This window comes from Miscanthus floridulus, unplaced genomic scaffold (genome assembly GCF_019320115.1).
Source record: "Miscanthus floridulus cultivar M001 unplaced genomic scaffold, ASM1932011v1 os_2615_1_2, whole genome shotgun sequence".
Taxonomy (NCBI): domain Eukaryota; kingdom Viridiplantae; phylum Streptophyta; class Magnoliopsida; order Poales; family Poaceae; genus Miscanthus; species Miscanthus floridulus.
Window position 1 is genome coordinate 110,291 of NW_027098405.1, and position 15,448 is coordinate 125,738.

General features: G+C 47.2%; 2 protein-coding genes and 1 pseudogene across 2 annotated transcripts; 1 reads left to right on the top strand and 2 right to left on the bottom strand.

Annotated features, from left to right (window-relative positions):
* The first annotated feature begins 7,883 nt into the window (after window positions 1-7,883).
* LOC136535185 (uncharacterized) lies at window positions 7,884-9,211 on the top strand. Its single transcript, XM_066527487.1, has one exon. The coding sequence runs from the start codon at window positions 8,043-8,045 to the stop codon at window positions 8,799-8,801; it is 759 nt and encodes a 252-aa protein (XP_066383584.1). The 5' UTR covers window positions 7,884-8,042; the 3' UTR covers window positions 8,802-9,211.
* A 1,192-nt stretch (window positions 9,212-10,403) lies between these two features.
* LOC136535181 (mitochondrial import inner membrane translocase subunit Tim9-like) lies at window positions 10,404-12,287 on the bottom strand. The gene is made up of 2 exons (XM_066527483.1): window positions 12,110-12,287; window positions 10,404-10,746 (listed from the first exon to the last, which is right to left on the bottom strand). The coding sequence occupies exons 1-2, from the start codon at window positions 12,202-12,204 to the stop codon at window positions 10,560-10,562; spliced, it is 282 nt and encodes a 93-aa protein (XP_066383580.1). The 5' UTR covers window positions 12,205-12,287; the 3' UTR covers window positions 10,404-10,559.
* A 1,590-nt stretch (window positions 12,288-13,877) lies between these two features.
* On the bottom strand, window positions 13,878-14,766 carry LOC136535189 (metallothionein-like protein 4B; annotated as a pseudogene).
* Window positions 14,767-15,448: the final 682 nt, after the last annotated feature.

Genomic DNA, 15,448 nt, shown 5'->3' on the forward strand with positions numbered 1-15,448 from the left:
AGTTAGATTATTTAAGATCTAGGTTCTTTTGGCAAAGTGACAACCAAAGAAGGAAGTATCGCCTTGCCAAGTGGAGTATACTTTGTCAACCTAAGGAAGAGGGGGGGGGGGTTAGGAATTCATGATTTGGAGCTGAAGAACACTGCACTCCTAAGCAGCTGACAATGGATGGGATTTGGCAACAAATAATCAAAAACAAGTACTTGGGCTCCAAACGCTATCCTGAGTCTATTGGAAAGTGGGAATTCACATTTATGGGCTAGTCTCATGAAGGTCAAACACGATTTCCTCTAATTTGGGTCTTTTGTAATTAAAGATGGCTCCCAAATAGGGTTCTAGGTGCACAAGTGGCTTGGAAATTCACCTTTGAGTGAACAGTATCCTTGTCTATATAACATCAATACACACAAACAACAAACAGTAGCAGAGGTTTTTAGTTCAATGCCAGTAAATTTCTCATGGAGACATGATTTGATTGGTCCTAAATTAACAGCTTGGAATGATCTATTTCCTCGCATTGCTAATCTCAGCTCACTCAAGAACAAGATGTGTTTCATTGGAATTTGGACCAGAAAGGCCAATTCCCGGTGAAGTCATATTATTTGGCTTTGATCCATCAAGACGTCTCAAACTTAAATAAATTGATTTGGAAAACAAAGGCCCTACTGAAGATAAATATTTTTATGTGGTACCTTCGAAGGGGAGTTATATTAACAAAAGACAACTTAGCAAAACATAATTGGCAAGACAGTGAGAAGTGTTACTTTTGTCATAAGAATGAGACACAATTAAGCACCTTTTTCGAATGCCGATTTACATGGGTAATTTGGGGTTGCATACAAGTTGCGTCAAATCTCTCCCAGCCTCATAGTATTCCTCATCTCTTTGGGAGTTGGCTTCAAGGTTTTTAGAAGGATCTCAAACCTATAATTATGTTGGGTGCAGCAGCTACTTGTTGGTCAATTTGGTTATGCAGAAATGATTTAGTTTTTGAGAAAAAAACTTGTTTACTCTCCCTTGCAGGTATTTTTTTTTGTAATCCATTGACTACGCACATGGGTTATCCTCCAAAAGCCCTTTGCATGGGCTTTGGTGTTGAAGGCATCACAACAATTGATGCAAGTGGCTACAGATTTTTTTCCGGGCACATGGCGATCTACTCTTAGAATTGATGGCCATTAGAGTGTCGGGTCTTCTTCCTTTTGGCTTTGTGTTTAGGCAGAAGCTAGAAGGGAATTCACTCTGATTCTATCTTCTCGATGTAATAACGGTGAATTAATAAAATCCTTCCTTTATCAAAAAAAAAAAACTATTTGTCATTGGTAAGGATCCAATTAAGGGTTTAGGGTCCACGATTTATAATCTTATATACATAGAAGCACCATTGGTAAGGATCCACTTAAGGGCACGTTCATTTCATCCCCCATAAGGAAAATGGATCCTATGGGCCATTAAGTTTGATTTTTATTTTTGATGATTAACATAACCATTTAGATTAACGACGTTTGTTAGTCTGTAATGTATATAGTTTAAATGGTTGCAAGGTGGACTTGGACTTAGGCAAAGTGATGATCCGGATGATCAACATCTCAAGCAAGACATTAGAAGTTATGTCAAAGACCTACAAAATATGCTAGAAGTCTAAGACATCTAGAAGTAGAAGTCCGGACACAAAGACACAAATGAAATTCAAGCCGAGACAAAGAGATGAATGAATGGTCATGTCTCATTGTGCCGCCAACCTTCCTTGGATTGTTAGTCCTTGCCGTCGCGGTCCTTGGGTTACTGCACCATCTCACCACTAGTGCCAGGCTGTAGCGTTTGAAGCTGGGTCTTGACATCGGGCTCAGCGCCCCCTAGTTATGTCGGCTTGTCAACCTTGTTCAGCTTCTTGATGGAGGTAGCCAGATCCACACCCTGACCTTCCTCTAATCCACATCTGTGCTGCTCTAGTGCACATCTGTAGATGATCCCTGCATATTTTCTCTTAGGAAAAAGAGAGAGCTTTTTTAGAAAGAAAGAATAAAGTAGCATAGTTGAACAGACCTCGACAAGCACAAATAGAACAGAGAAAAGGAAATGGAGTGATTTAGTTTACAAAAATCTCTATTTGTTACCATAAAATCATACGGAGGCACTTCGTGACCTCCTCATATCCATCACAATGAATATTCACGTTCTGCAAGGACGTCTAGGAACCAACCAACAAAAGAAGAGAAAAATGTTGAGAATACATCAAGACACATGCGGCGTGTGATGGAAATAGAAGCACAACTATATTCATCACACTTTCCGTGTCTCTCACTGTTTTCTCAATATTTTTATTCTTCTTCTATTGGTTGGTTCCTGGACCTGCATGCTGAAAGTAAACATCCACTGCGATGGATACGAGAAGGGGTCAAGAAGATCCTCCATAAGATTTGATGGTAACATATATAGATTTTTCTAAATCAAATCACTTCATTTACCTTTCTCTATCAGTCGTTCTCGCAAGGGTGTGTTCAAGTTTGCTACTTTATTCTTTTTTTTTCTTGTAAAAGCTCTCCTTTTTCATAAGGTAAAATGTGCTAGGCTCATCTGTAGTTGTGTACTAAAGCAACATAGATGTGGAGCAGGGAAAGGTGACGGTGTGGATCAGTCTGTTTGGGACAGCTCCAGTTCTCTGAAATCAGATCTGGAGCACCAAATCCACCGTGGAGCAGCTCCACCGTGGATCTACGATTCCACTGAAGTGTTTGGGAGAGCTCCACACTGGATCTGCTAGCCTAGCCCAACAACCATCTAATTGCAGCCCATGATGGGAACTCTTCTTCCTTCTCTTTGTCCCACTGCCACTTTGGGCCCGCGCATCAGTCTCATCATCTCCTTCATCCTTCTCGTTTCTCTCATGCACGACAGCGTGGACACACCCCCACTGCACCGCCCCTAGTTGTGCAAGCCCCTGCCGCACCAGGCAGGTCGGCACGCTAGCCTTGCCACACCGGCCAGGGAGGCCACACCGGCCCTGTCGTCGCTCGTGTCTATTGGGAGAGGAAGAGGCGCGCGGAAGGGGGTGACGGGAAACAGAAAGAAAATAATCGAACTGGTACGGGGTGGACATTGTGTAATGGATGGCAATGGTAGGTAATTACCACCCAACTTCATGAGGAGGTACGAATCAGTTGTTTTCAGAGCACCCTTTGAGGTGCTCCATGGAATCCATCGATCTGGCCCCCAAATCCAGATTTTTTGTGACTTTAGATCTGATGGTGGGGAAGTGTTTGGGTAAGAAAATAGGATCTAGAGATGATTTTGGTGGATCCGGAGAACTTGGAGCTGTCCCAAATAGGCCCTAACCACCTTCCTAAAGAAGCTGAACAAGGCTGGAAAGCCAGGGTAGCTGTGGGGCGCCAAGCCTAGCATCGTGAGCGAGCTTTAGGCGTTGCAGCTTGGCAATGGTGGTGAAACAGTCCAGCAACCCAAGGACGACCGGCAATGCTGTTGAGTGATGGCGATGCAAAGCTTTTACTGCTTCTCTATTGTGACGGTGATGACACTTAATTAAGAGATGGTTGGATGGATTACCTTGTGGTCGTTGCTACCAGATCGGGGCGTGAGCAGATGGGTGGTGAGCCTCGCGGCTGACAACACGCCCAATAGGCGGCCTTGATGTGCGCTGCCAGGTTATCTTCGTGTAGGCGGCGGCGACGGCCAACGCCTCGGTGTGCATATCCTAGTCAGCGGTGGCGCATGCCGAGCGACGCAAACTGCTGCTGGACACGGACGATAGGGAGCCTCGATGTGCACCGATTTGTCTTCTAGTGGCGGCGACACCCGACGGTGTGACATGGGTGAAGTACCTTGATGGCATCCTCTTCTCCCCTCATGGTGGAGATCAACTTCTGCACGAAGGAGTATGGGATTGTGTGTGGGGTGGGGGGGTCATGTGGATGAACTCCATGCGAAGGATTTGGGGAAGAGTGGCGCTGACATCAGTACCAGTACTCAAACTAGGAATATTTACTTGGAGGTTGTGTTATGTTTCAATATGATGTTTTAAATAGTGTACTATTCCCTTCGCTCCAAATTATAAGTCATTTAGACTTTTTGGGTACATCAATTTTGCTATATATCTACGAATGTCTAGATATATAGTAAAATCAATATACTAAAAAAGTCAAAGCAATTTATAATATAGAATGGAGGAAGTACTTAGTACCTACTCCCTCTTTCCTAAAGTATAAGGTACTCTAGGAAGTTTATGACAAATTATAAGTAATGCAGATGACGCATGTAATCCTCCAAATAGAGAGTTAATACATCTAGAATGCATTATAATTTAGGATAAATTTTAAATGCTTCGTACCTTTTATTCCAGGACTGGGGAGTATACGAGTTTGTGCTCCAATTTACTTGTCAGTTTAGGGATGTAGTCTTCCATTGTTACCTTGTGAATTGGAAGGAGCAACGCCAACAAACAACTCAGGAAAAAAGGAATAAAAAGCAACAGTTAAAGAGGGGCAAAAAAGTGGCAAAAGAGAAAAGGGCTTGCAACTAATCCTAGGATTACCACAGAATTCCCAAAAACACGAGTCAAAAGGGAAAGCAGAAGGGAAAGGACCCTCAGCCTCAACACTCTAACAAACTAAACCTATGATAAAAAAAAGACATCAGCACAGTGGCAGCCTACGGAGCTGTGAAACCGCGGTGGTGAAGCATCCACCCAGAGAAGACAACGGCAGTGGCGGCAAAGCATCCACCGGAGAAAGGACCAAAGCGACCTCGGTGGCAAAGCATCCGCCAAGGAAGTCGGCACGATGACAGTGGCAAAGCATCTGCCAGGGCAGAGATTGCGGTGGCCAAATATCCGCCGGAGACGAACGGTAGCGGTAAAGTATCTGCTACGAAAGCCGGACAAGGGCAGCAAAGCAACCAGCAAAACTGCAGCGGCAAAGAATCCACTCAATGAGAACCTACAATATTGGTTGGAAAGCATCTACTGGAAAAGATTAACCGAACGCCAGTGGCAAAGTATCCGCTGGAGAAACGACAAAGGAAGCGACAAAGCATCCACATGAGAAGCGACCACATTGTAGGACAAACACAAGTGTTGAAGAATAAAAAGTGTGCACAGGCACAACAAATAGCTCCATAGCCAGACGAAGGACGTGGCATGACCACAAGTGACAATGACAACCACATTCAACACCGAGGGAGGGGGAAGGCCACCCCTGAGAGCCGTGGCAAGGGAACTTCAAAGGCAACGCCTCCAAGGAGGAGGATGACACAGGCAGCGCCACCACTGCCCCAACAGGGACCAGGTTTTCACCCAGAAGATCCATGACAGGAGGATAGCAAGGTGCATCGACAAATGCCTCCATGGAGGAAAACGGCGCCCAAATGGAGTCACCATCGTCGGCCTCATAGCAAAGCTTTCACCTAGCACCCAACCCACTTCCAGACCACTACACGTACCAGCACCAAACGTGGATCCACCACCAAAGGGGCAAATCTATCCACCCAGGGCGCAAGCAAACCCTAGCCCAAGTAGAAGCAATAGCCACCCAGGGCCATGCGATGACTTGAGACTGACTGATGCCAGCACTCCTAACCCCATGGGACGACCATAGCAATAGCCAAGCGGGACGAGGCAGGCGGTGTCAAGCCTGGAGCGGGTGCTACTCCACGGCAAGGACACGCATGCGTGGGGGAGAGGCACCGACAAGCTCGCTGTGGCGAGGGCGATGCTGGGAGGAGCGTCGGCTGGGGACGGCTAGGGCAAGGTGAGCCCTAAGTCGACCCTGGGAGCACACCTCTGCGGGGAGGAAGCAGATCTGGCGGCTGGAGTAGTGGATCAAGTGGGGGACAACCGGATCTAGCCTCTGGTGGCTGGCAACGACCTCCAGGCGAGCCCTAAGTCGACCACGGGGGCACACCCCCGCGGGGAGGAAGCAGATCCAGCGCCGGGAGTAGCGGATCGAGTGGGGCACGACCGGATCTAGCCTCTGGTGGCCGGTAACAATCTCCACCAGTGGCGGAGAAGACGACCGCTTTTGAAGCTAGATTGGTGAAGAGAGGAGCTAGGGAACGAGGGATGGGCTACGGACAGCTGCCTACCTGAGCGCCATTGCGGCTACTGCCACTGCTTGCCGGAGAACTGCGACGGCGGCTAGGGAGCAGCCAGAGGTGGGGCTTCGGACGTGTGCATCCGTCGCCCCCCGAGTCACCTCACGAGGAGACGACACTAGGGATGTAATATAGTAGTAGTAATATTTTGTTTACATGGGGTCTTGTATTAGATCTGTCCATTTTGCGAGACCGAGCCAGAAAAGCCTGGTAGTTTCGAATCCATGCCGTGTCATACGCAGACATCTAGCTTTTTTAAAAAATACACGGAGATCTAGCTGGTACACCTTTTTTGGCTAGGGTCGAGACTCTTCTTCTTATTTTAGGGGGTTGGGCTTAGGGTCAGGACAGGCCAGATTTGCTTTGGTCGACAGGTATCCGTGGGCCGTGGCGATGCATCTTGAGTGGACCGATATTCGCAAACATTAGAATTTAGAATCTTGTAGTTTCATACCATTTTCTTCTCAACGACAAAAAAAAAAAGCCAAAGACGTCGACTTTCTATGCCTTCCTATTATAGAGGTTCAACTAAATTCAATTCAATAGGACGCAGCTCTACCTTCCCTAATGCTACCGGCTTTGCTGTGTTAAGTTGTTCCTGCTACTGCGAAAGGAAGCTGTGTAGCCTACTAGAGTACGCACTTTACAGACTAGGCCAGGGTTTAATTTTCTGCTGTCAAGAACGCGCCCACTCTGAACCTAGGAACATATACAGTAATAAACTGCAACTGAACAAGCGGGCCACCATCTGCAATGCAACTGATCATCATCAGAACCATGATGTGATGTGACACCACACGGCTGTCATCTCCATGCATAAGATAAATGCATAATCCTGCAGCGATATGCGTTATGGGCACGGGGCTGCGCTAGCTCGTCTCGTCACATGAAGTCATGAAGGCAGAGAGGCACAACAGGGGAAGGGGAGGGAAGGGCAGCAGCGGCACATGGCACAGGCCCTGCTGCACATGAGGCGGCACTGATTAGCGCGACGCAGCCACGGGCGTGCTGTAGTATTATTATATATTCAGATAGACAGTGCTGCTCTGCTTGATTACCTTGTTCGTTTGATCGTCTGGCATGATATAATATTTTTCTCTCACAATAAACTAACATCAACCGCAAATGATCAATCCTATCCTGCTGCCCACCTGCAGGCTGCAGCTTGATTCTTTCTGGGAAAAAGATTGCATTTCTTTTTATCTTTATGCAGTGTATTGCTCCTCCAAATCTGCATGACCCAGATCTAGTAGTAGTTCAGTTCAGTCACAACCTGTAGAAATCAGGATGTGATCATCCATCAGATTAATTTGAGTTGTAATGATTAATGAAGCCGAGTCGTGAGACTGTGTGAGGCTACAGGCATCAGATTGGTACTGCGAAGCTGTAGTGTAGACAGATACTGGTACAGCGACAGGAAATTTCAGAACCCATCAACCAATCACCAACAGGAACAAGTTCAGATTCTTCGGAGATGGAGGAAGAAAAATGAAAATTTCAGAATCCATCAACCAATCACCAATTGTAGGGCATGCTGCAACAGGAACAAGTTCAGATTCTTCGGAGATGGAGGAAGAAAAATGAAAATGAAAGGTGATGTCTGTCCTGCAGCTGAAATCTTCAGAGACCTTTTTTCCCTGCACACAATTGTGATTCCTCAAAAGTATTCATAGGCGACAACGACAATACAAAAGTAGTAAAAATCAAAATACTGTATGTTCATAGAAAAATATGGACAGGAAGTGACGAACCTTGCGCAGTTGCGCGCGCGCGCTCTCATCTCCCTTAACTGCTCTGACCAACCCCACCTTCTTCCAGGTGCCCTGTTCCCTCTACCCCTGTCTTCTTGACGCCTTCAAGCTCCGACGCCGAGCCACCACTCCCTCTGTCCTCTCCGCAACAGAGCACGAGTAGCACAGCCGCCGCTACTGTCGACAATGGCGGAGCCCAAGTCGTCCAAGAGCAAGTCCAAGTCGAAGTCCAAGAGCAGCCACGACGGGGCCGGCGGGGCGGCGTCCAAGAAGTCCAAGTCCAGCAGCGCCGCCGCGGCCACGCCGGGGACGCTGGACGCGCACTTCGCGCCGTGCGCGGACGTCAAGGGCCTCCGCTTCGGCGCGCAGCTCGTCACGCGGGCGCTCACCGTGCGCCGCGCCGCGCCGCTGGAGCTCCCGCACCTCCTCCGCGCCACGCCCTCCCCCACCCCCTCCCCCACCGGCGCCGGCAACGCCACCACGGACGCGCTGTCGTTAGCGCCGACGACGACGGCCTACATCCCGACCAACTTCTCCATCCTGGCGCACCACGCGTGGCACACGCTCACCCTGGGCCTGGGCACCAAGAACTCCAAGGCCGCCGTGTTCGTCTTCGAGTCCGCTGCCATGAAGGCCGCCGCGGACGCCGCCTGGCCGGGCGTCGTCCCGCTCGGTGACGTCGGCCGCCGCCTCATCCGCGCGGCCCCGGGAAACCCCGAGATGGCGCGCTTCAAGTTCCGCAAGGGCTGCGTCACCTTCTACGTCTATGCCGTCCGCACCGCCGGCGCGCGCGGGTTCGCGCGCGCCGACGAGCTCCGCGCCGTCGTCGAGGCCGTCGCCAGGCTCAAGGACTTCCTCGACCACACCGCCATGCTCTCGCTCCCGGGACAGAGGAGCATCGACGTCGCCGCCGCCGCCGCCGCGCAGGTGGGCGTCGTGCATTGATGGACGCGCTTGATTTCGGCGGCGGCTTGTGATTGAACTGTGAATAGGATCCTTTCTTTTTCTTTTTGTTTCCTTGCGGTGCGTGCATTGGTTTCTGAATGTGGCAGTTTCTTTTTGGATTGAGATCGGTGTTTGTTGTGCAAGTCCTTGGTTCTCTGCTGTGAGATTGTTCATTCGCATTTGAAGGTGCCATGGAAGTTTCACTGCTAATAAGATGCTGATAGGAAACCCAGTCATAGTTAGCATTTTTCTCTTGAGAAGAGTGGAGTGACAAGACAAGCTCATCCTTAGCTTCGCGTTTCAGTTAAAGAGATAATGAGTGTGCCTAGTTTTCATGCTTCGTGGCAAAGCGTTTCATTTGTAGACAATTTGTCAAAATTCAGTTCATGAATTTCATTGTCTGTCTACTGTCTTCAGTGGATCACGATGAAGGACCAACCCATAGGACTGTTCAGTTGATTCTCCCTGATTACGAACAACACTGGCAGCAAACCTCATCAGAGCTGAATTTTGCTGGGGAGCATCATCGGACACACTGAACTGAACTGAACTCCTATCATTGCTTCAAGATGAGCTGTACTTAAATTACAGCCATGGGAATGGGATTCTAGTTTATGACAGCCTCTGATTCTTGATGCCAACACTAGTGATCAATCAAAGAGCCAAAAGAAGTAAAGAGAGCTCAAGATGCTGCTCCCTGTACACAACATGACGACGTATGATGCTGGCCCCAAACAAGTACTGACGGCTGACGCATCGACACCGTGCGGCTTCAGCAGGTTAGGCTACAGTGCTACAGCACCGACGTGCCATGCAGCCCGAACTGCCGTCCTGCACCTTCGCACGCTGCTTCTCCATGGCACCACGGCGCCTCTGTACCCACATCTGTCTGTCCCACGTGAGAAAACAACACGGACAACTTGGGCCCGTTCGCTTCGCTGAAAAAGTCGAAGTCGAAATACTGTTCCGACTGATTTATTGTGAGAGAAAAATACTATTCTAAAAAAAACAAGCCAAAAAAGTACAGATTATAAGAGAAGCGGGGAGAGCGCAGCAGGTGGTGGGCACAACAAGGTGGCCGAGGGCCAACCTGCCCACATTGCCCATGGACAAGCTCCAAACCACGAAATGCCAAGCTGATCATGTCCAAACTCCCCCAACCATCTTCAACCTCCAGCTGCTTGGGTAGGCAGGTTGATCTAAAGCCATCAGCAGTGTGATCCGACAGTCAAAACGTACGCCATCCCGGACCGAAATCTTGTGTAGACACATGTGCTGGATCCAGCTCCCTTTCGGGCTTCTTAAATTCCAATTCCAAGTGCATCAGTTCATTTGTTTCAAATAACAAATTAGTGCATCAGTTCATGGCATGATGAGCTCATGTGCAATGGTCCTGCATTCTTTGCTGTCAAAGAAAGCAGATGTCTCAAGAGACCGCATGAAGAAAGGTGCCTTTACAGATCTTGTAACATAGCAGCAATAGTATGCACTTCATGTGGCTCAAAACCTGCTGGCTTGAGTATGCAACAGACACTTCTTGGCAACCGATCAATGGATACATAATTAACAACAATACGCAGCATGTACCAATGGATACAATGATTCAAGGTAATTTAATTTTATTCAATTCGATATAAGAGCAACCTAACTTGGCTGCATATCTCAGAAAGTGCTAAAATACTTTTAGGACTACTACAAATTGGTGCTGACAAAATCCCCAAGGTTAGATACTTGGCAGGGGCAATGAAACCCTCGCGATTAGTCAGGCGTGGCCACGCCCTGGTTAAGCTCAGCAAATCTCATACCAACCCTCATGGAGTGCTTCAGGAACTTCTCGGCGCAGCGGCGGACACATGACTCCTCTTGTTTGTCCAGGGTCTTGCGGCGGAACGTGTCCACGCAGTCTGTGAAGCACCTCTCCGCCAGGGAATTGTACATTCTTAGACTGCAAAGTGATAGAGCAAAGTTGTGAAAGGAGTGAAGAACCAATGAGTTCTCACTTCTCAGGCATTTGAAGGAGTTTTTAATAATTAGACAAAACGATAAAATTAATATTTTCGAGGAAACCCCATTTGAAAATATGTTAAGCATTACAATATTTGCAAGAGTTTTGAGTTAGACAAAAGGAAAAAGAATCAAATTTATGAGGAAATACCACTTGTAAGTTAAGCATTACAGTATTTGCAGGAGTGTTGAGTTAGACAAAAGGTAAACATCAAATTTGAGGAAACACCACTTACAATTAAGTCAGGCATTAAAGTATTTGCTACAATCAAGGATTCAAGGATCATTCATTTATTCAACTGGGAAATATTATTCTGTTCCATAATTGCATCCTTATTTGTTCACGCTGTTGAATAGCTTCACATTGTGAATTCGAGCCCTACTCTGAAGCAACAGGATAACAATAACACTTGCATTTCTTGCTCCAGCATCATCACCTTGAACTAGAGTTATCCCTTTCCAATGCTATAGACTACAATTAACCAATCGGCAATTCAAATGCAACAGTTGTGAACCACAAAATTAAAGGACTAGAACCACTGCACCAACAAATCCAATAAGGCAGAACTTAACATACAAATAGATCAATACCTAGAACCTACATACCAGACATTACAAACAGCAAAAGAGATGCAGGCAAGCATCGAAACTGTAAATTTTGACCCACAGGATCCTTGGTTACCACAGTTGTCGCTATGATTAGCGAGCAGAAATTTTTTTCAAGCTTAAAAATTCTGGGTATGAATTCACCTGATAGGTTGGCACCATGTGATTCCTGAATCTAACTAAAGCACTTGGCATCCATAGGACTAGCTAAGAACATATCTAATTTCTCAACCACGATCGTTCAATTCCTTTTCCGATCCCATTACACTCGAACACACTAACTATTTATCACTGAGCAGCTTCTCATAGTCATACAGAGCCAAACGTCTGAAAATCATGCTTAAATTTCAATCAACGAAAGAACTCACGAAACTGACTCGCATGATTTGGGACGCGCAAGGCACAAAATCACATAAATTTAGTGGACACCTACAGTCAAAACGCTTCTGTTACAATGCGCCGCATCTGTGCGCTGCGCCAATCACTTCAATTTTCGACGGCTTTCCCCAAACCCCATTTCAGGCTTCCAAATTCAGCTCGTCGGAGCAACAGGCGCTCAGCGCCCACACAATCTCAACTAGGCGCCGCTAAAGAACACTTAAAAACAGAGGCCACGACGATGCAGATTTCACTTTTAGCAGCGACTAGGCGCCAAGCAAACCGGAAAAATATCAGGGATGCGTTCGTATGGCCCGAACCTGTCGCGGATCTGGAGCTGGTCTACCATGGCAGCCATGCGCAACTTGTCCTCCTCGGGGAGGCTGTCCAGGTCGCCCAGCATGCTCTTGTCCATGGCCGCCGCCGCCGCCGCCCGGGGAACAAGAACGCTAGGGTTTTGGAGGAAAGGGGAGAGGAGACGAGATCCAGTTTTCCTCTTTATTTCCTTCTTTTTACTAGTTGCATAATTGTATCGGTGTCACCTGGTGTACTGGACATGCGGATTGGGCCGAGCCGTTATGGGCATCACACGTGAAGCCCAGTAGATAAGTAGCCCAACTTTATGTTATTTCAGGTCTATTCTGGATGATTTTTTGTAGACATTTGTAGGGATAAAAACGGATCGGATACGGCACTGATATTATATTTATTTTTATATTTCTGTTCGGATTTGGATTTGAATACGGATAGTGTCAACTATGTCGGATAGAATATGATTGAATATCGACATCATAAATATGCGATTTGAGTATTCGGATACGGATACGGTATCGGATGTTGGATATCCGGACTCGGATACGGACAGATCTCAACCCCTCTAAACGGATTCGGTTTCGAATACGGTCGGAAAATATCCGTACCGTTTTCATCCCTAGATATTTGTGAGAAATTGCATCTTTACAGCAAAATCTACACGGACTTGCTAGTGCCCCCGGATCGGCTAGCGCATTGACAGTGGGCTTGTGCCGTCTCGGACGTCGCCCGCGCTGCCCCAAACGTCGTGCGCGACGCCAACGCTTCCCACACTTATCGTATATGCAACATTTGATCTATTTTTGAAATATCTAGATACAACAGATACAACATAAAGAAAAGACAAATAAAACACTTGAAATAAGTGTCTAAAACACTTGCGAAAACGCTTAAAAATATTTGAAAACCATTGTAAACATATACAACATTCAGATGAAACACTTGCAAACATACATATGAAACACCTAAAAACACTTGAAACATATGCTTGCAACATGCATGTATATGCAACATCCAGATCTACTTTTGCAACATCCAAATAAAATATTTATAACATACGTCTGGACCATATGAAACACTTGAAACATACGTGTGCAACCATTGCAACATCCCGATCTACTTTCGCAATATCCATCTGAATGCTTACAACATATCTTTGAAACATCTGAAATATACGCTTGCAACATGCGTTTCAGCAAAACTTGGCAATCAGACGGACAGAGCACTGCATAGCAGGATCCGGCTATGCTGCCACAGTGCAGAACGAGGATGGCAGCGGGGTGGACGGCTGTGTGGCCCCTGGTGAACGACTGCGCTGCCCCGGCGAGTGGTGCCCGAGGTGGAGGCGACAACAGTAGTCGGGTGGGTCACGCGACGAGGCAGCAGCGGCTGTGTGGTCGTGGGAGAGCATGCCGTGGCCGCGGCAGTGCAAGCATGGCAACGGTGGAGAGGAAGGCATACAAGAGGCGCGGTGGTCGCGGAGCGCGGTTGCGGCGATGAACTGCGGTGACCCGAGGGGAAGGGGATAGGAACGAACGAATATGATAGTCTTTTGGACGTTAGGGTCCACCGGCAGGTGTGTCCGGCGCGAACGGACAACTGGTTCTGGCATTACCGAAATCCATATGGTTTTCTCTCTGTATAAAAATTATGCGTCTATTCTTGTAAGGTTTATATTACTTAAAATCAAGTGATCTAGTAGTCTTAGCAGAGCGAACTGCTACTTGCTGTCATCAAATTACTGTAAAATGAAAAGCAAAAAAAGATGTTCAAAGATGCACAAGCAAACCACGATATATTCCTCCAACATGCACACTGTTACAGCATAGAACACATAGATAACAGATTGGGTGAACAAGAGCTCGGTAGCCACATGATTCACAGTTCGCACCATCACAACTTCACACGGTATCCATCATACCTGACACTGGGTGTCTGGATAGCTCCTTATTTAATCACACGGTCAAACACACACACACATACAGCCTACAGGGTGGCGAACTGACGATGACGATTGACGAGCATGCACGCAACGCAAATCACCTTTTCTCCATCAGCAGTTGCAAGGGTTGCACTTGCACCCGGAGCCGCAGCTGCAGCCATGGCCGGCCTCGCCGGACTCCTGCAGCCTTCTCGAACCCGGCCTCGAGGTGCCTGTCAAAGAAAGGGGAGAAAAAATTCAGGCATGGAAAATGATCTTTGTGGAACACAAGTTCAGGCTTTGAGTTTGGCATCGGTGTTGAAGTTGAATTGTGGCACAAATCTTAGATAACACATGGTGGGAATGTATACCCCTTCTCAGGTGCAACGCCGAGGACTGTAGCCGGGGCGGCGGCGGTGCTCTTCTCGGCCAAGTCAGGGTACATCTTTCTGCGTCCGGCAAAATTGAATCACCACATGAGCATCATAAACATTTGCTCTTGTGTTTTGTCTCATGAAAACTTGCTGAAACCACTCAAACTAGCACTAGATGATACTGTATCTCTGAACAGCTTATCTCAGTTCAGCTCGGCAGCGTATTTATGATCAGTGGTTGTGAAACGCTACCCGCATCCGCCGCCGCAGCCGCAGCTCGAACCGCAGTTGCAGCTCCCACCGCAAGACATCTTCTGAACTTCTAGGTCTCCTGCAATCTCAAGAACAGAGCAGTTGTTCTCGAGTTGATGAGCACAGAGCAGTTGCCAAGAAGAGCACAGATGTCCCTGCTATTTATAGGGCTTGAGTTGAGAGGGTAACCAAGTAACTGCATGACGTGTCCAGATTTTACAGGTCGGCTGAAATGGTCATGGAGGATTCCAGGACTCCAAACCCTGACAGATTCTTGTGTCCTGTCGTTTTCAGAGTAAGATAAAGGTTATGGTTCTGCAGCAAAATCTGGAATGCCATTAAAATACAATTCTTTGCTGGGTAGTTTTGACTTTATTAGCACAATATACTTTTATATAGCAGCTACTTGCAAATGGAACCGAATTCAACCCTCTGCTGTTTCAAACCTTATCTGCTCTTTGCTTCCCAGAACAGCGATGCCACCTATCTGCTTAAAACGTCTCTTCATCAGCTAACGTAATTCAAACTTCTTGCACAACTTGCATGAAATTTGGTCGAATCCTTAGCTGCTTGGGATCTCGCTTTCAGTGCATGATGCAACTCGTTGCTTAAATAGATGCATCATTGCGCAGCTTCAAATCAATAGGTTTCTTGTAAGAGTTGAATTGAGATATTTTTTTGGACAACATGCATTGAATTTGATCAAATCCTTATCTTTTCGAATCTTGCTTTCAGACCTTGATGTCAACTCATTGCCTAAATTGATGCGTTATTGCACGTCTTCAAGTTGAATACGCTTG

Excerpts from the sequence above, each read along its gene's own strand:
- LOC136535185 (XM_066527487.1), top strand. The coding sequence starts at position 8,043 with ATGGCGGAGCCCAAGTCGTCCAAGAGCAAGTCCAAGTCGAAGTCCAAG.
- LOC136535181 (XM_066527483.1), bottom strand. The coding sequence starts at position 12,204 with ATGGACAAGAGCATGCTGGGCGACCTGGACAGCCTCCCCGAGGAGGAC. Across the intron at positions 10,747-12,109 it reads CAGCTCCAGATCCGCGACAG|TCTAAGAATGTACAATTCCC; the intron begins GTTCGGGCCATA and ends ATCACTTTGCAG.